General features: G+C 40.0%; 2 protein-coding genes across 4 annotated transcripts; both read right to left on the bottom strand.

Annotated features, from left to right (window-relative positions):
* Window positions 1-424: 424 nt before the first annotated feature.
* Window positions 425-17389, bottom strand: LOC134459109 (interferon lambda receptor 1-like). 3 transcript variants are annotated; one of them, XM_063211436.1, is made up of 7 exons: window positions 17290-17389; window positions 12240-12363; window positions 8624-8790; window positions 5976-6121; window positions 3453-3600; window positions 2956-3092; window positions 425-717 (listed from the first exon to the last, which is right to left on the bottom strand). In XM_063211436.1, the coding sequence occupies exons 2-7, from the start codon at window positions 12317-12319 to the stop codon at window positions 442-444; spliced, it is 954 nt and encodes a 317-aa protein (XP_063067506.1). In that variant the 5' UTR covers window positions 12320-12363; window positions 17290-17389; the 3' UTR covers window positions 425-441. The 3 variants fall into 3 exon arrangements, with proteins under 3 accessions (XP_063067506.1, XP_063067507.1, XP_063067505.1); XM_063211437.1 differs by lacking the exon at window positions 17290-17389 and adding an exon at window positions 14605-14695; XM_063211435.1 differs by lacking the exon at window positions 17290-17389 and adding an exon at window positions 13533-13607.
* LOC134459111 (testis-specific serine/threonine-protein kinase 1-like) lies at window positions 17265-18441 on the bottom strand. The gene has a single exon (XM_063211438.1). It carries the CDS (start codon window positions 18314-18316, stop codon window positions 17399-17401), a length of 918 nt encoding a protein of 305 aa, XP_063067508.1. The 5' UTR covers window positions 18317-18441; the 3' UTR covers window positions 17265-17398.
* Between the last annotated feature and the right edge of the window lie 643 nt (window positions 18442-19084).

A 19084-nucleotide genomic window follows, 5' to 3' on the forward strand; every position in this document is an offset into this window, starting at 1 on the left:
ACTTGTAACACAAGGTAATAGTTATCTAATAGTTAAGTAACTGCTTACTAATGTTCAACATATGCATTAATAACAATTAATATGTGTCTAATGTGGCATTAAATAATGATTATTAACCCTTACTTAAGTATTAGGTTGTAGCTACTTTACTGTTAATTATGGCCCCTTATTTGGAAGTGTTACCTGTATAAATATTTAATTACATACTGTAATAAGAATAATAAACATAAGACAAGGTTAGAAATTAAAAACTAGGTTAGAAATTAAAAACTAGGTTAGAAATTGAAACAAGGTTAAAAAAAGAAAAACATACAGGTTTGAATGTGTCGTTAAGATACAATACTGAACCGTTGCAGGAATACCTGGTGGAAAAGGAATCATTTGTGAATGGGCAACATGAATTTTGGAATGAAGCTGCTAAAAATATAACACAGTGCACCTTTAATGATCCAATGGGGACCACATATTGTAATATCTCTGCTCAGGTCTAACACTGGTGTCTGCAGGTTCTCCTATGTGGTGGAAAGCACTGTTCCCATATGTGCCGACCATCACAGAGGCATACACAGAGATGCCACCATCAGGCTGCCCTCCATCCACGGTCTCGTTTAAACCATTTCTTTCACCATGGCAGAGAGGCTCCGACATGTCACTGATGAGCTGGTAGTGCTCCTCTATCTCCAACACTTGGGACATGTCAGCAGACGACAGGGGAGGCTGCAAACACATTATTACATTGCGTCACATTTGTACAAAGCGACTTACAACAAAGGACATAATCACATCATATAACACTTGCAAATACAAAGTGCACAGGAAATAAACAGAACAATTAGCGCAAGTGCAAAGTGGGGTTCGTTTTTTTAAGCAGCTTACATTAGCCGGGTTAAGTAGTAGACACACATACACTCATCCCCATTGAACAACACACTTTTAAGTAAGATATGAACTAACTTCTTGTTTGCCAAATGATGTCAGGAAACATAAAAAATACATTGTAAAGAGGAAAATGATCACAGTCACAGCAGATCCTCCACCCCCAGTAGATCCTCTTTTCTTTTCTTACTTATTCATTTCTTCCCCCTGCTATAGACCCGTTCAGAGTCGATATCCTCATGAATGCGTGCGCATCGTCGACTCAAACACACCAGAGATATTGTATGGATATTACGAGAGAATTCACTTTTCTAGGAGGTACTGCACTCTAGGTGGAGTCAGAGATAGTCTAAGCAGAGATTAAACACTTCAGAGAGCGCCCATAGGAATGAACGGGGGAAATTGGCTACGCTAATATGGCGCGTGCTTGCATATATCCGACCTGTCCGGCAACAAGAGCCAATTGCTTGCTGAGCTGCACTGTCATTTATCAAATCATCTCGCCGCCTCGACGCATGTGCTTTTACGATATCTCAAACCTAATCAGTATGCCCTCAGAATATGCTTCCGCTGGTCGGTTGCTGATGACATGTGCGGTTCACATCCGGTAACTACACTTCTGATTTTTTAACAGAGTCAGCGGACACTTGATCCGCAGCGCAGAACGTGTCTCGTGAAATTCAGCGCATGAGCAGTTCAACACATCAGTAAGAAAATTATGATTTACAGCGTTGCTTTCATATATACGGCCAATCTGAGATAGCCATTGTGAACTAGTTTTCATTGTGATTCCAACCATATGGGTTGTGGGTCGCTCCTTTGTCCCATTTCTGTGTAATTATTAATTTTAGGACGCCCAAATATATCCCCCCCCTTCTGGTTTTCCGACAAATCTCACCCTGGTCTTACTAATCTGAATTAGAAGCCCCGGCGCGCAGCCAATATGGCCGCCGAGTGTTCTATCTCTGCTTAGACTATTATATCTCTAGTGGAGTGCAGACTCCATTCAGAAAGAACAGGCTGCTGCGCTCAGAGCCGTATCTCGATAGCGGCCACTAGGAGAACAGCAGGCAAGGGTGAAATCGGGAGAGGTGATTCTGTATGTAATGCTGGGTGACAGTGCACACACTAAAGAGAGAAAAACTGCCATTCTGAAGTGTTGATAAAAAACAGAGATTCCGAAAAGCATAGGAGATGTTTGTTGTTACAAGACATTAAACTACTGACTGGACTGATGATAGTGGGCACCCGTGTCCGTGGTGCCCACTGCATATCTGAGGTTAGCGCGAGCATCCGTTATCTTATTTCGGAAAAAAAACACCTGTCGAGTCTCTGTACAAGTGAACGGAGCATGGACGGTTTTGAGGCAGCGGTGCGCACACAGCCAAATTACGTCATACCTGTTTACAAACTCTAAAGGGGTCTATTGCCTACTTTTCCTGCCAATTTGTTGCAGCCCCCCTAGCACCCCATTGTGGCCCCCAAGGAGTCCCCTGCCCCCACTTTGAAAACCACTGTGCTAGAACAATATCATCCTAAAAGATGTCTTAGGTCTTCAGAATCTACTGGTTGTGCCAAGGGTAAAATACAGACGGGGTGAAATGGCATTTCGCCATTATTCTGCCAAATGCTGGAATCAGCTTCCTGTTCAAATTAGAAGTGCCCCAACAAGTGAGGTGGGATATGAACTTACAATATGATATTCAAAAAGACAATGCCTGTAATTGTTTTGATTTAGCTAATCACAGAACAGCTCAGGCTTGTCAACCTGAGACATTCAAAAATATGAAAATTCAAATTATTTTTTGGGCTGAACTGCATAATCACTCATTAATATTAGCTGACTTGGGAAATTCTCTTTGGTGGCCATTTCGCTTTGCCCCGGCCTCCCATGATTTCACTTTTATCGCAGAGTTCTCCGGCTCTCCATAGAGAAGTAATGACTTCCATTATTATTGTGGTGGCTTCTGATGTGCACATACTGTACAGTTAGGGAGCATATCCTTTCACATGCAAGGTCTAATTTTGCTAACTGATACTAATACTAATATTGAACTAGTACACAGAGTTGAACATTACCTGTCTGAGAAGGTGTGGAAGTGCCACGTTTGGGTAAAGGAGGTTTCTCCCATTGTACACACACCAGCTTAGCATCAACACAGAAAATGCGGCCAGAGTTGCTAGAAAGCCGATAAGGGCTGCAGATGGATGGCCTCCTGGTGAGAGTACAATATTACAATACCAAGGTGAAGGGACAAGTCCGTAAAAACCAGAGGTGTCAAAATTGAAAGTAAAAGTAAAAAAACACTGTTTCCTTCCAACACAGGTAACTTATTTGAGTAACCAAAAGATCTGTATAGCTCTCTTATGATCAGCTGACATGTTGCTGGTTGGATCAAGTTTGTGGTGGGTTCCTGTTAAGTTTTTAGTGTTTTTCAGTAACAGCACAGTCTATATAGGCCTACCTCATTAGGTTCAATGGATGAATACATGCACATTTACTTTTGACACCTCTGGTAAAGAAAATGCATGTAAGAAAACAGCAGCTACACAAGGTAGGGAAGATTAAAGCGTACCAGGTTTACTATTCTCACAAACTTGTTCACTGGGCTGGCTAGCTCGGCCATCTGAACATAGAATGTGCACCTGCACACACAGTCTTGCCGAGGGGGGCACGTGCACTGGCACTCTCACTGGCATCTGCTGAATTGTTGTCTGCCATGTCTGAGGAAAGAGATATACAGGGGTTAGACAATGAAACTGAAACGCCTGGTTTTAGACAGGTTTGGCTATAGCAGGCCCGGTCGTGTTTGTTGACCCTGTTGAGCTCCCGATGAATTTTGAGAGTTTGAGAGTTAAGGTGCACATTTAATCCTGTCGTGTTTTGGGCAGCTGTGGTTTTATGTTTTTTTAATTCAGTCTGGGTTAGCACCCGAACATTCCTTTCAGACAGCTTCCTCTTGCATACACAGTAAATCCTGTTGGATGGGGTTGTCCTTCTTGGTGGTATGCTGACATTAGTCTGGATACTGTGGCTCTTGACACATCACACTTGCTGTCTTGGTGACAGATGCACCAGCAAGATGTGCACCAACAATTTGTCTTCTTTTGAACTCTGATATGTCACCCATAATGCTGTGTGCATTGCAATATTTTGAGCAAAACTGTGCCCTTATCCTGCTAATTGAACCTTCACACTCTGCACTTACTGGTGTAATGTGCAATTTATTAAGATTGGCCACCAGGTTGGTCTACATTAGTCATGAAACCTCCTACTATAAAAGGACAATTTTCAGTTTCATTGTCCATCCCATGTACATGTAGAAATATTAGTTTGATACCAACTTCAACTTTCAACTTTACAGTCCCCCAAAGGGGTGATTAAATGTGCAGCAACATGAACACATGTAGACAAACAACAGATGACACAGGACAGACATAAAGTGCAATTGGTCAATAAAAGGTTAAAAGGTCCATAAATATGGTTAGGAAATGAAATAAAAAAACAGTATAAACTAGAAATGTCCTGAGAGAGTGCAGACCTCCACCAAGGAAAGTTTGATAGAACATTTGACTATATTACTACACCCTTTAAAGTCTTTCTGCCTTCTTTTTTGTGGGCTGAGAAACTGGAATTCAAAATGGATGGATCGATCAAAATTCGCCCAATCTTTTAAAAAAAATCCTGGATCCATCACCACCAAAATGTAATCACTTGTTCCTTTTGCCATTTCCAACAATTCCACAAAGTTTCATCCAAATCCATTCATAACTTTTTGAGCTATCCTGCTAACAGACAAACAAACAGATAGACAGACAGACTGATAAACAGACAAACCAGACAAACTACAATGGACTATATTTTGTATTTTATTATTATTATTATTATTATTATTATTGTTATTAATATGTAAAACAAAGGAGATACGCACTTCGCGCCTCTAAATTAACAATCCGGTGCAACCAGAGCAGGACTAAATAATAAGTACAAAGGAAAACGAATCTGAAGCCACACGGATGTCTATTTTTTGTTATTTATTTTTTCGGTGCAGTAGGACTAACGTTTCGACATGCGTCTTCATCAGAGGACTTAAATGATTATTTATTACTCTATCATTTATTGCTACTACGGGTTTATAAAGGTTGAAGCAAGCTTCACATGTTTTTCTTCTTTTAAGAGTGCTGACCAAAATGCTTCTGGTTTATCAATGGTCCATCACTGTCACTCACCAATGTTAAATGCTCAGTTATTATTACTTCATCACTTTACTGTTATTGGTCCATCACTGTTACTTGTCCTGTCCTGCACTTTGATGTCAGTCTATAAATGTCAGTCCTGTGTATGTCTATGTCCTTTCATGGTATAGAGAGAGAAACGTAATTTCAATTTCCTTGTATTCCTGTGCTTATGAAGAACCTGACAATAAAAGCTGACATGACTTTCTTCACCAAGGCACTCCAAAACATGTAGTAGTTAAAATGTCTTTATTATAATGACATGTCGACTCAGGACATTTAAAAAATGCTCACACGTAGCAGTGATTAGGCCTTTTTCATGGCATAGTGAGATTGAAGTCGAAGACTGAAGCGGTCCTGACAGCTCATGCACAATGCAAAATTACAATGCATTCTGGTTACAAAATTCTGACCAGAATGCATAGAAATGGTGAATGGGCCTTTTCCTTAAATATCTACCTCCACTGAAAATCAGTTTTACTTACTCCTTTTGAAATACCGAGGGTCACCCCTAGTTACACATGTTGCGATTGCAAGTGGTGCGTCTCTTCCACTGCCTGTGTTTCCCATTCACAGAAACAACAGAGCAAAGAGGAAAATTTAATGAAATGACGATGGATTCTTTTATTCTATCCTATCGACCTGGCTCTAAAAAAACAAAAAAAACAAAAAACAAACTCTGTCCAGGCTCTACCAAAAGTTGTTGTGATGGTGGGTTCGGGAATATGGGTTACAGTACATTAAGCACGGCAGCCTGTGAGCACCCCAGCTCTGCATCATCGGCGCTAGTTAAGGGTATGGCTTTATTAGCAAGTACGAATCAGACATGTTACTGTTAGTTGAAAGAAATAAAAGAAGCTCACCTCATTTTCCTGTTTTTCCCTCCAGTATTTGACGTAGACCGTTTTTCTGTCCATGGGGCAGCTTTGAATATAGTTGGGCTCTGTGATATTTAACTCCATCACTCCATCTCTCACAACCATGGACACAACGGGAGGATACGCCTCAACTGGAGGTAAACAAAGTAACACTTTATGTATGCTTATAAAACATTAAAAATATTTAGTAAATAACTAAATAATGAACTAATGATGTACAAAACATTAAAACATGTTTGTAAATGAATATTAAATGCTTTGTTAGTGTGAAAATTATTGATCCTTTGATAATCATTAGTAAAACATCTAATAAGGGACACTTGTAAAGCATGTGAAATACATGTGGGCCCTGCCGTGGCCAACCGGTAGGGTACTCGTCTGCCATGCGGTCGACCTGAGTTCAATTCCCGGCTCAGGTTCTTTGCCAACCCCTCCCCATCTCTCTCCCCATTCACTTCCTGCCCACCTCTCAAACTGTCCTATCATCAATAAAATCGTAAAAGACCAAAAAATAAATCTTAAAAAAAAGAAATACATGTGAAGACTGTGAAATTTCATGTCATAACACACAATCTCCATCTCAATAGCTGGTGTGCAGAAATATGATAAAGGTTACAGCTCCAGGCCACTTTATTAGAATAGCGTGAGAAAGTTGATTTATTTCCATAATTCCATCAATAATGTTAAACTGTCATGGATTAACGATTCATGGCCCAGTTTTTTAACTATTCCAATCATTCAATCGTTTATTTTTTAATATTTTGATATTCCAGCTCAAAAAACCCATGAATTGGGAAATTCGCATCATTAGAATATTGTAATAAAATCTAAATTTTCTTCAGCAAAATTGGGTCACATAAAATCAGTTGAAATTTGGTACTTTCTACATAACATGCAATGTTCAATACTTGGTTAGGACTCTCTCTGTCTTAATAACGGCCATGATGCGTTTAACATTGAAGTCAATGGCAGAAACAGTGCATAGGAGTTATGGAAGCCCAGATATCCTTGATGCTTTGCTGTCAGCTGTTCTTCTTTGTTGACCTGGTGTCCCGTAGCCTGGGAACTCCCATACTGCCTTTAGTTCTACACAATCGTTTCGATCTGAAAGACTCACTTGTGATTAGGTCTGGTGTTAACCAGTCAAGGTGTCCCACACTTCACTCTTCAATATACCCTGTAGATTTCCATGCCACGTTTTGGCGCTAACTCACCAGTTTAATTCTAAACTAGAATGGGCACTCGGTAGAGCGCAAACCTTCGCCTACGCCACTTATTTTTTTCTGGCCATCTTCAGAGTGTGGGGCATAACATTCTCCAAATTTTGGTGTTAGTTTCATTGAAATCGGACCGGAATATCGTAATATTACATTTTTGGCCCAGTCTTGACCTCTTATTCAATTCAGCATGCACATGTTGTTCTGGCATATAGTGCTTGGCAAAGAAAAACGTTTTTGACCTTTTCGTGACCTTGACCTTTGACCCAATCACTCCCAAAAAGTAATCGATTGTTCCTTGGGTCATGACCAATCATCCCAGTAAGTTTCATAAAAATCGGCTCAATTTACGTTTTTGACCTTTTCGTGACCTTGACCTTTGACCCAATCACTCCCAAAAAGTAATCGATTGTTCCTTGGGTCATGACCAAGCATCCCACTAAATTTAATAAAAATCGTCTCAATTTACGTTTTTGACCTGTTCGTGACCTTGACCTTTGACCTTTGACCCAATCACTCCCAAAAACTAATCGATTGTTCCTTGGGTCATGACCAATCATCCCACTAAATTTCATAAAAATCAGCTCAGTTCTGTCTGAGTTATACGAAGTACAAACAAACATTTTGACCTTGACCTTTGACCTTTGACCCAATCACTCCCAAAAACGAATCGATTGTTCCTTGGGTCATGAGCAATCATCCCACCAAATTTCATAAAAATCGGCTCAGTTCTGACTGAGTTATACGAAGTACAAACAAACATATTCACAAATAAATAAATAAATAAATAAATACACAGCGGGCAAAACATAACCTTCTGGCGAAGGTAATCACCAGAAATGAAACCCCATTGCAAATGAATGGGGTTTTATTTCTGTTGAGTTAGAATTCTAACTAATCTCTGGAGGGACCTTAACCAGGGTGTATACCTACTTATTTCCCTCTGGTTTGCATGTACAACAAAAATGCCTACAACATAACTACAAGCTGCAATATTACATAGTACTGCAATAGCATCCTGTATGGCCTCTCCTCCACTGTTCTTCAAAAACTACAATATCTTCAAAACTCTACAGCCCGACTGCTTACCCCCTACCCAGACATCACATCACCCCTGTCCTCTGACAACTTCACTGGCTTCCTGCAGTGTTTCTCAACAAGGTCGCCACAGCCCCCCTGGGAGGCTTATGATGAGGTCAAGGAGGCCGTTTGTTCAAAAAATCTTTGAGAACCACTACTATGCATACAATTCAAGATCCTCCTCACCACATACAAGGCCCTCAACAACTTTGCCCCCTCGTACCTGTATTAATGATAATGATAATAATGATAATAATAATAATAATAATAATAATAATAATAATAATAATAATACAATTCAAATAATAAAAAATGAACAGTATATTTGGTACAAACTTTTTGGGTTGAGGCTAAGACTTCCTGTCGTCACCCAGTCAGACGTTTTTTCTTTCAGTTGGGCTCTTACTCTGAACTTGTAACGCCCAATGCCCAGTTTGCCAAAATCACAGCGCAGCTCTTTCACGTCAATACATTTCCTTTCAAACTTCCCCTTACTTCCCCACCTGTGGTATAAAAAGCACACAAACACAGACAAGGTAATGTGGAACTTCCCTTCTATCGTTAATGGAGTTATTGTTCTCTACTTCGTCTTTCTTGCTTCAAGACAACAACTCTATCTGCCAGAAAAATAGGATTAAAAAGGAAGTTGTTGCACACTTGCAGGGATAGGCAGAGGAGTCAAATGTAGGCTAAAAGTAAATTCCTAACAAAGACCCACTACAAACTTGATCCAACCAGTGCAGTCAGCTGATCGTACCACAAGCACACAGATTTGATGATAACTCAGATTAGTTACCCGTGTTGGAAGGAAACTTAAAAAAAAAATAATAATAATTAAACAAAAAATTGACACCTCTGCTCTGACCATAGAGTACACTTGCATTTAGGGGTGGGCGATATGGCGATATTAAATCGTGAAATCAAGAACAAGATCGTCTCGAATCTGCCAAAGTGGAGAAATGGTTAGGGTTCGTTTAGGCCTTTTTTGTTTAGGCAAGAGTCGGCTAGGCCACCCTGCAGTCGTTGCCGTGTAGGCCAGCATTTTACTATTATTGTCACTGATTCTTGAAAGTTTGGCAAAAACATGTCCCTGCAGTAAAATATTAATTCTGTTGAAAATCAACTACATTTTCACAAACAAAATGAACCCAGGTAATGGCCAAGGGGTCTGTCACACGAATACACAGTTGTTTGATATATTTAAGTGTAATTTTATTACTTTTCATGGCTATAAACCTGTCCACACCCTGTAAAAACGCCTGTCCCAAGGACTGGCATCATCATTTCAATTGACTTAAAATACAAAAATCACTAACAGAATTGAACAACATCACCATGATGTGGAAGACCATATTAAAGTGGTTCTACAGATGTGCACATAGTGGATGTAAAACAATATTTACTATTATTTACTGATTGCTCAAAATGTGTCCAGCACATTGGTCACCACCGTCAGATTTTTTCTAAAAGACAATAAAATCAGGTATGCACAAGGTAATTTTCATTACTGAGGACCCCTTTTCAAACCTTTAGCTCTACTGCCTACTTCACCATCACTGAAGCTCCTGTAAGTGTATTATTTTGTCCTCAATTTGTTAATTTGTTTGGACACTGGTACTGTCCCAACCATAAACTGTCAACACCGTCGGGGGTTTTAATAGTATTGTATTACATTAATGTTAATAAATATATTTTTTTTCAGAAAAGGTATGAAGCACCCAAGAAACAGAGCGAAAACGAAATGGCTAATGTGAACAAACAATGCATAATATTTAAAAGAGTGTTTTTTTGTCTCACACCGTCAGATGTCACCACCGTCAGATTTTGTTCTGCTCATCATGTTGTTCCATATTTTACTAAATTGTGCTGGTTAATGAAACATTACTAGGCATGTTAGTAATAATTGTGATCCAAAATGATACTCTAGCCACCACTGAGGTGCATTTGGGTTTTTTTTTTGTCAGAAAACCTGACGGTGGTGACATCTGATGGAGTTCACAAAAAAACACATGTTTTATGTGTTTTTGACATGTTTTAAGAATAAGTATCTACAGTTATGTTGAATTGTTAAAGTAATTCACTTTAATACAGTAAACATGTGTTTTTACTTCTAATTCTGTCTGCCGCTGTTGACAAAACAAGAAAGAGCCCATTTTATGAAAAATGTTAAACATGGGGAGCTTGGCCAATGCATCCACTGCACAGCCAAGACCTACATCTATGATAATACACCTCTATATTTTGGATTTGAACAACTTAAAAGCTGTTTTTACCACATTTTCAACAACCAGTGGCTTCCTTCCTAGATAATCTAACTAATGAAGTAAAAACACATGCTCATACTGTGCACACACAAAAATAAAGTGTTTATGCAAGATGCCATTGACTTGAGAGGGCTATTTATTTTGCTAAATGCAGGTACTAATTAGGCCAATTTCACCACTCTCAGATTACTGTCACCACCGTCAGTTCTTAAGTCACCACCGTAAGAAGGAGTTTTGGACATTTTAAAGGAATGTGCTTACAACATTTTCCTTAGGAGTTGTTGAAATATCAAAGTAATAGCCAATTTAAGCCTACACGAATAGTTTTGAAATTACAAAAAATTGTTTGTTCTATTTAGGCGTTAAGTAAGCATCGTATGACGGTACATATTTTAAGATTAGAACACATGAAACAGTATTAAAATAGAACAAAAGTGAATTTTCAACATTTAAAGGCATATGTGTGAACCAAAAAATACACATAATCACTTAAAAACTCCAGATAAATATGCAACCAAATCAATACAATTTTAATAACTTTTAATTGTGTCTGACGGTGTTGACAAAAAACAAGGTATGATCGGAGAAAAGCCTGATTTCTGAAAAAAATACATAATGGGGAGATTGGCCTTGTGCATTTCTGAAAAGCCAAGACCTTAGTCTACGAGGATATACCATATAATTTTGTAATTCACTTTGTTTTTTTCTGTCAACATTACAACCTGTTTTAGCCACTTTCTCAAGAATCAGTGACGTACATTCGTTATTATAAGACAGAGGGTTAGGGTGTGGGTGTGGGTTAGGATGTGGGTTAGGGTTAGGGTTTGGGTGTGGGTTAGGGTTTGCCTGGTTAACACCAGACCTAATCACAAGTGAGATTTCAGATCGAAACGATTGTGTAGAACTAAAAGCAGTATGGGAGTTCCCAGGCTAGGTTAGGGTAAGGGTGTGGGTTAGGGTTAGTGTGATTGGTGTTTGTACAATAATAATAAAAAGCTGGCCTAAACGGCAGCTCAAGTGGCCTAAACGGCAGCTCCAGTGGCCTAACCGGCACCTCTGGTGGCCTAAACGACGGCAGGGTGGCCTAGACAACTCTTGCCTAAATGACCGGTCACCGGAGAAATCATATGGATTGTCTTGCAGTGAGGATGTTTACTATTAGTATCAGAGTGATGCTTACTTAGTGTTGCTGTCTTCACTTGTATTCTTTATATTATATTAGAATTGTGCACTTTATGATAGTGTCATCAGTGTGCTTACATTTTAGCAATTGCAAATTACAAATTGCAATAAAATACCTTTTTGTTTTTTTGTTGTTTTCATTTTTTAGATGGAAGATCGTAATAAAAAAAATCGAAATCGAGATTTTATGTAAAAAAAAAAAAAATCGTGATTTTTTTCTATATCACCCACCCCTACTTGCATTATATTCATCAGCATCAATACAATTTCGCTACAAGATCTACAGCATATTCAGTGGCACTAAAAGGACTCTACATCAAAAACGAAGAAAAAAATAACTGTTTCATTATTTTGTCTTCATTTAATGAAACCATCAATCTATGTAAGAATAGTTTTTTAAAAATCAACCAGTTAAAAAACCAGATAACCGTGACAAAATCAGAATTATTACCCCCAATTTTGCATAGTAAATTCCTAATATTTACTGTATAGCTGAAGTGACTCACTGGTATTCTGCCGTGTACAATATGTTTGGAGTCTGGTGGTTTCGACTTGCCCAGGTCAGTAACACAGCTTCCGTCTTCATCACGGTGAGAGTGACATTGCAAGGGTTAATAATGTGTCTTTGCGCTGGTTTGTATGCAAATACAGAGAACAGAAATACCATTATTTTTGGTGACATAATGCAGTTTACTTAATCGGTAATAATGGACACGAATACCCAATAATCAAATCTCACATTAAAGATTAGGTTAAAACTATGAGCTCAGATAGTGATCAGACATAACAACACATTGGCTTATCACTGAGAAACTGTATCAGTGATGCTGGTTGCAAAGGAAAATGCTTAGCCTAGCAATCATTGCTATGCAAATAGGTACACTAAATATTTTGTAATATACTATACAATCCAAGCTTTCATATAACAAGCTATGATAGCCAACAGCAGAACGTCTCTAGAGACCTTGCCTCCTGACAATGAGAAATTAGGCAAAAAACAAAAATCTGAAAAAAAGGGATACTATAGGTCAGGGCTATTCAAATGGCGGCCCTGGGGCCAGATGCGGCCCTTGGACAGCACGGTTCTGGCCCACCAGCCCCTTGAAATACAGAATCGTTTTGTAGAATTTAGAGATAAAAGTATGGGTTCCGTATTGAGCTGAAATGGCACATGGGACGTTAAAATGCAGGAAATTGCATCTAAGAAATGCAAAAATTGCCTCAGACCCCCCATTTCAATTAAGTCTCCCATATTTTTTTCATTGACAGTCCGCAACCATAATACATACATATAGTTCGGCCCCTTTACTGGGAGGAATTTGAACAACTGGCCCTTGTTGACATTTAATTGAATACCCCTGCTATAGGTAAATGATACATTTTCAGATTCCTTAGACACAAGACAGTATTTTAGGGGTTTAAATTTGTTTCTCTGATGCTCCCTGATGCTCCAGTATGGAAAGACAAGAAATCATATAGGCTACGCGGAAATGGCAAAAAAATGTGTCTGAGTAAATGTTTGAAGGGCTGCAGGGATGGCCAACCAAAATGTTCACAAAAAGGTATTACTGTGTTTTTCTATTATTTATCTATATTTTGCATTTAAAAATATATGACTTTAAGAGAAGACCATGTGACACAATGTTATTAGCCACACCTGACAGATCTCAGGTAATTCCTGAGCGAACCTGATGATGCACAGAGGCGAAACGCGTTGCTCGCTCTAAATAAATGAGCATAAAGTCATAAAGCTTCCACAACACTTTCACAAAAGGCTTTCACAAAAACTACCCACTTACCGTCAGAGAATAAAATGGTTGATGTGACAGTCAAAATGTGCGACAGTGTCACCGCACCCTCCATGGACACGTTTCCACAGGTAACTGACAGAGTGGACAGAACTGAACCTGAACTTGTCACTTAACAACAGCTAACTGCAACGAGTCTAACTTCCCCATTCCTGCTAAGTACTAACACAAAAGGTGCCATGTCCTTGCTTCCTCATTTGGAAGTATACTGCTTCCTGTAACTAGGGCTTCTGCCAGGCTTCTGCCAGGCTTGCCGACGGTGTGTGTGTGTGTGTGTGTGTGTGTTTGTGTACAATATAAGGGGTCTGTCAGGGCCTTGCGAGAGGAGGAGCCCAGAATTGAGTACCCGTTGCATCGTATGGTGTCAAGTCACGAGAGGCTGTGTCTAGAAGCTTCACAGAAATTGTGGGGGATGACACAGGCTGATATCACAGTGGCTACTGTAGGTCACGGAGATGTCCATTGGTTGCTTCAGGCTGGCAAACTTGGAATCGAGGCAACTTTCACACCTAAGTGAACCAAACTCAGTCCCCTGGACTCAGTTCTGTTTTAGTTCAAATTGTGAGAGTATTACAAAAATGGCTACTCTTTGTGGTCCCAAAGTGATTACACCTAAAGTCACAAGTGTATCTTGTCAGGACTCATAATAAAAAAAAAACACTGAGACTATCCATGGTGTGAAAGCCTGGCCATTGTGTTGACGTGGCCACTTGGGGCGATAGTTCACCTACTTTACCTATGGTACGGAACTCTGCAATGTAAACGCGTACCAAACCAGTACTGTCAACCCCTGCCAACTTTCATGAATATTTATGAAGCCAGAACAGTTCGCGGAACTAGTGTAAAAAAGCCTTATGTCAATGAAGGTCCTCCTGAATGCGCATTCAATGACCATACAAGGTCTGCACAAACAACGCCCAAAATACTGCTCTGACTGAGGTGAGCCTCCATTGTGAAAGCGAAAGCCCAACTGGGAAAGACCAACTCCCATTGTCATCGTGACACAGCACTCCACAGCACACAAATGAACACTGCACACAACGAAATTGCATTTATGCCTCACCTGTGCAAAAGGGGGCAGACCCAAAAGACGCCCGAAATCAGTGCAGCGGGACAGTACCATGCTCAGGGGACATCACTCATGGAGGAGGATGAGTGAGAGAGCACAGGTTAATTACACTGGTTCTGGTTCCTGATCCGGATCACCACCAGAATAAAATTTCCAACAACTCCACAAAGTCACATTTTTGAGTTATCCTGCTGATGGTCAGACAGACAAACAGACAGACAGACAAACAAAGAAACAAAGAAACAAACAGACAAACCAATGCGACCGAAAACACAACCTCCTTGCAGGAGGTAATAAATAGGTGTTTATATGAGGTGTAATTGAATTTTCTGGGCCTCGGTATGAGTTTCACAAAAAACCCAACTTTGGAATTTATCTCAAGTTTAGCATACAGAGTAATCTCCAGAATGCGCACAAAATAGCACACATGCACTACTTGTCATAATATAATTAATTTACAAGCTTTTATATAAATAACTGCAAAACATTTTTGCTTGCGTGCCCACATTATCTCTAAGTGCCCCTGTATAGCATTAGGTCAGCTGACGCCTGTGTGTGTGTGTGTGTGTGTGTGTGTGTGTGTGTGTGTGTGTGTGTGTGTGATTGTTGTCATTGCCGTATTTGTTTAGTTAACTGCACATTGGAGACTCGGTAAACGCAATTTCAAACTTATGTGCAAACCCTGCTGCATAGATTGCTGACAATAAACTACACTTTGACTTTGGCAATCAGGAGGAGTGCACACATGATTTTAAAATGGTCCAGCTAAGCAACCTAAATTGTATATGCACTGTTCATTCCTGATTCATGAATTGGATCTTGCCCTCAGATAGGTAACGTGAAGAACACTAAAAAAGGGATATCAAATGAAACATAGTAGCCTTCTAATTTCTGTGATGTTTGTATTTCAAATATTAACCGTTGGAAAAGCCTGGACTGAGATGCTTCTGAGGCAAGAATGGCCAGAAATTCAACAGTGGATACATCAATGGATGTCCAGCCTTAGGTACATCAATGATCAGGGTCGCTGCTCAGGTTCTGTAGGCCCTAATCATAACTGGTCAGGAGGCCCCCTTCATAATTAAATAAATACCAATAATAGGCTACAATTGAAGAGTTCAGATGCAAAACCCCCTAAATCCATTTCTGAAGACCTGCACTTCTATATTTTTAGAGAACCCCGTTGTTGGTTTGGTCTACATTCATGTACTTGATAATACATGGAAATAGTTATATTACATAAATAAAATACAAAAATATGCAATTTTGATAGCTTTGTATCAAATAAAAATGAATTAAGATTATTTTCTGAAAAGGCACTTAGGGGGTTTTGCATCTGATCTCTTCAATTTATTTTAAGCGCCTTTCAAGATACCCAAGGTCACTTTACATTAAAACAGAGAAATAACAGTAGAAAAGTAATAACAAAGCATCAATGAATTCAAACATCACAACTAAAAAGAGAAGAATAATTAAAATCTAAAATAAAAATAAAAACAATGTCAATGATCCACCACTGAGATCAGAGGACTAGGGCCGGATGAAGATGGCCTGGTTGCTGTGGACCCCCCTGGAAGGCAGATTTCGCGACAAATTTACATAGACAGTGTCATAATTATGAGCTAGGAATTAAGGTTTACATGTCCAACTGTACTCAACCCGACAGATGAAATTTTCAATATTGCATTTTGTCAGGGCTCTGCAATTTTTTCACTTTTGGCCAATCAGGGGCTCCTGGCAGGTGGGGCCCTCTATGCTGCAGTGCAGCCATATCTAGCCAGTGCGTTAATCTGGCCCTGCAGGGGACCCTCTGGTCTACTGAACCAAACATAAAAAGGTGTGCCCACATCTGTTCTGCCTCGATCACAGTTTTTAAGTACACCAGCAACATCTGTTCCATCTGAACGTAGCTTTTCTAAGTGGGGAAAAGTTTTAACCATGAAAAGAAATTGTTTGACTCCAAAAACAGTGGAGAAAGTAAGGTTTTAAATAAAAATGTGTGTGCGCTCAATACACTGTATTATCAGCATCCAACTTGTCTTTCCCCACAGCCCCCAAATTCACACACACACACACACATCACATCCTTTTCCAAATGCTCTCTCCCAAACACAATAGAAGATACAAACATGGTCCTTTATTTTGAAAAGAGTGGGGGTGGACAGACGCACGCACAAGCCTAGCCTGCCATGGTCCATAGCCCATTTTGGTTGCAGCCTTTTCTTTTCACCAGCAGATGTCACTCTTAGCCTACTGAAATTTCAAGTATTGACCTATTTGAATAATGTGCCTAATGTGATTTCCATCTTCAATTTCAGTTTTTGTTGTTGTTGTTGTTTTTGTTAATACTACCTCTGATTTATACCCATTGCTTGTTAAATTTGCACAACAGTATGCAAAATGGATTCACAATGAGTGTTGCTTCCCACTAGACAGGCTGATTTCACTGAAGCATGGTTGATTTTGGAATTGCATTGCTTTGTTTCTGGGGAAGTGTATCAACTTTCAGGTGTAGCTGTAGCAATATTTACCAACAAAACAGGCTTAAATAGTCAACAAATAAATAAATATCATATTCCGCAAAGTGTGTAGGCCTATGTCACAAAAAGAACTACGTTATTATTGCCAGGATTTGACACAGATTTTACAAGACATGCATAAATGCCAACATGGGCCTACCGTTTAATAGTTAGGCCTATCACAGAGGCCTGAAGATGCGGTAGGATGGCTGGCAGGGCGGCAAAGCTGTTCATCATGCTCTGCTTTTTGTGCCATGACTTTGCAGCTCTTAATCCTGTTTACCATTCACAGTGCAGGCATTTGATGCTTGTTGTGGCGGGCCTACGCCGTCATGGCGTGTTTTTTCCACGTCCTCCACTCTCCACTTATGGTACAACCAAGGATGCGCCATGACGCCAGCAGCGTCCATTCTCTTCAGGGGGTCTGGGTTGAGCATGTGGTTGATTAAGATCCTGCATTCAGCAGAGAGATCTCTAGAGCGCGGGAAGGGCACTTGGTGCTCCTTTTGGGCCTTCAGCATCCTGCTGACATTTGAATCATCGAATGGCATTGACCCACACACCATTATGAAAAGAACGACACCCATGCTCCAGATGTCATACGTTTTTGGGTTGTATGGTAGACCCTGTAAAACTTCAGGAGCTGCGTACGCGGTGGAACCGCAGAACGTTTTGCTCAGGACCATATTGCCGTTGTCGTCATAGTTCACCCTGCGACAAAACCCCATGTCAGCCACTTTTAAATTGAAGTCCTTGTCCAACAGAAGATTCTCGCACTTCAAATCGCGATGGACGATGCTCTTGCCATGAATGAAATCGACGGCCATGGCCAACTGGCGAAACACTTTTGCGCTAAAATCTTCAGGTAGTTGTCCGCGACACTTGATGAACTCCAGCAGGTTCCCTTGTACGCCGAGCTCCATGATCATGTAGACTTTACCATCTGATGTCTCGAAGATCTCGTAAGTCTTTACGATGTTGGGGTGGCTGATGCACGCCAGTATTTCAATCTCACGAGGAAGAAATCTTTCCAAAAAGTCTTTTGGTGCCTTCCTTCTGTTGATAATTTTTACGGCCACATTTATTTTTCGGCGCTCGGAGTAAGCGGATTTAACCTTGGCATATGACCCCTCGCCTAAATATATGCCCAGAGTGTAGCCCCGTTTCTTCAGGACTACAGCATCCATTTGTAATGGTGCACTGCTGCACCTGTGAAGTTGTCTTATTCCATGCAGTCCAGGTTTGTGGCTGACAGCAGGAAGCCTCGAAATAAAGCAGCACAACTTGGGTGTTACAAGTGCCACTGTATGAAATTGACGCGAAAGAACACTTAGTGATGTCATAGATAGTCAGGCTCAGGTAGTTCAGCACATTTGCACGGGTGAGGCATGCATGTATTTTTTTTTGTATGGGCGCAGCGTCAGTGGTGGCGCGCCAAAATGAAATGATTTTTTTTTTTAAATTACAATTGGTTCGAAATACTTTTTGCTATTGAATCCGGAATGTTTAGTATGTCTCCTTCTGGCTATGCAAAAATCGACACTGCCAGGCCAGTAGCTAGATGGTGCGCATGGCCGTAGCTGGGAGTTTGAAATAAGGGAGGTGTAATAGAGGTGTAATAATTTTTTTGTAAAGGTGCAATGTGTAGGATGGTGCCCGAAGTATCGTAGTATGACCAAAATATAGTATGTTTTGAAGCTGAAAATATCTATTTCTGGAAATTCAGAATGGCGGACAATGGTGAAGATCCGCTTTTTCATGTCTGAAAAGTGCCATTTTCCCTGTCATAATGAATACTTAGAATTTGATGGTGGTGCAAATAACTCATGGAAAAGGTATTTGTGAATGGGCAACATCAATTCTGGAAATAAACTACTAAAATATTACACAGTGTACATTTAACATTTAAGTAGGGATCAGACTTTCAACTCCCGATTCAACTCCCGACCCACCAT

Source organism: Engraulis encrasicolus, chromosome 11, assembly GCF_034702125.1.
Source record: "Engraulis encrasicolus isolate BLACKSEA-1 chromosome 11, IST_EnEncr_1.0, whole genome shotgun sequence".
Classification (NCBI taxonomy): domain Eukaryota; kingdom Metazoa; phylum Chordata; class Actinopteri; order Clupeiformes; family Engraulidae; genus Engraulis; species Engraulis encrasicolus.

Bases quoted from the DNA above. Each gene is read 5' to 3' on its own strand.
- LOC134459109 (XM_063211435.1), bottom strand. From the start codon at position 13,596: ATGGAGGGTGCGGTGACACTGTCGCACATTTTGACTGTCACATCAACC. The intron at 12,364-13,532 runs GTAAGTGGGTAG...CATACAAACCAG, and splicing joins AACCATTTTATTCTCTGACG to CGCAAAGACACATTATTAAC. The intron at 6,122-8,623 runs GTTTGTACCAAA...GTTTACCTCCAG, and splicing joins TCTTAGCCTCAACCCAAAAA to TTGAGGCGTATCCTCCCGTT.
- LOC134459111 (XM_063211438.1), bottom strand. From the start codon at position 18,316: ATGGATGCTGTAGTCCTGAAGAAACGGGGCTACACTCTGGGCATATAT.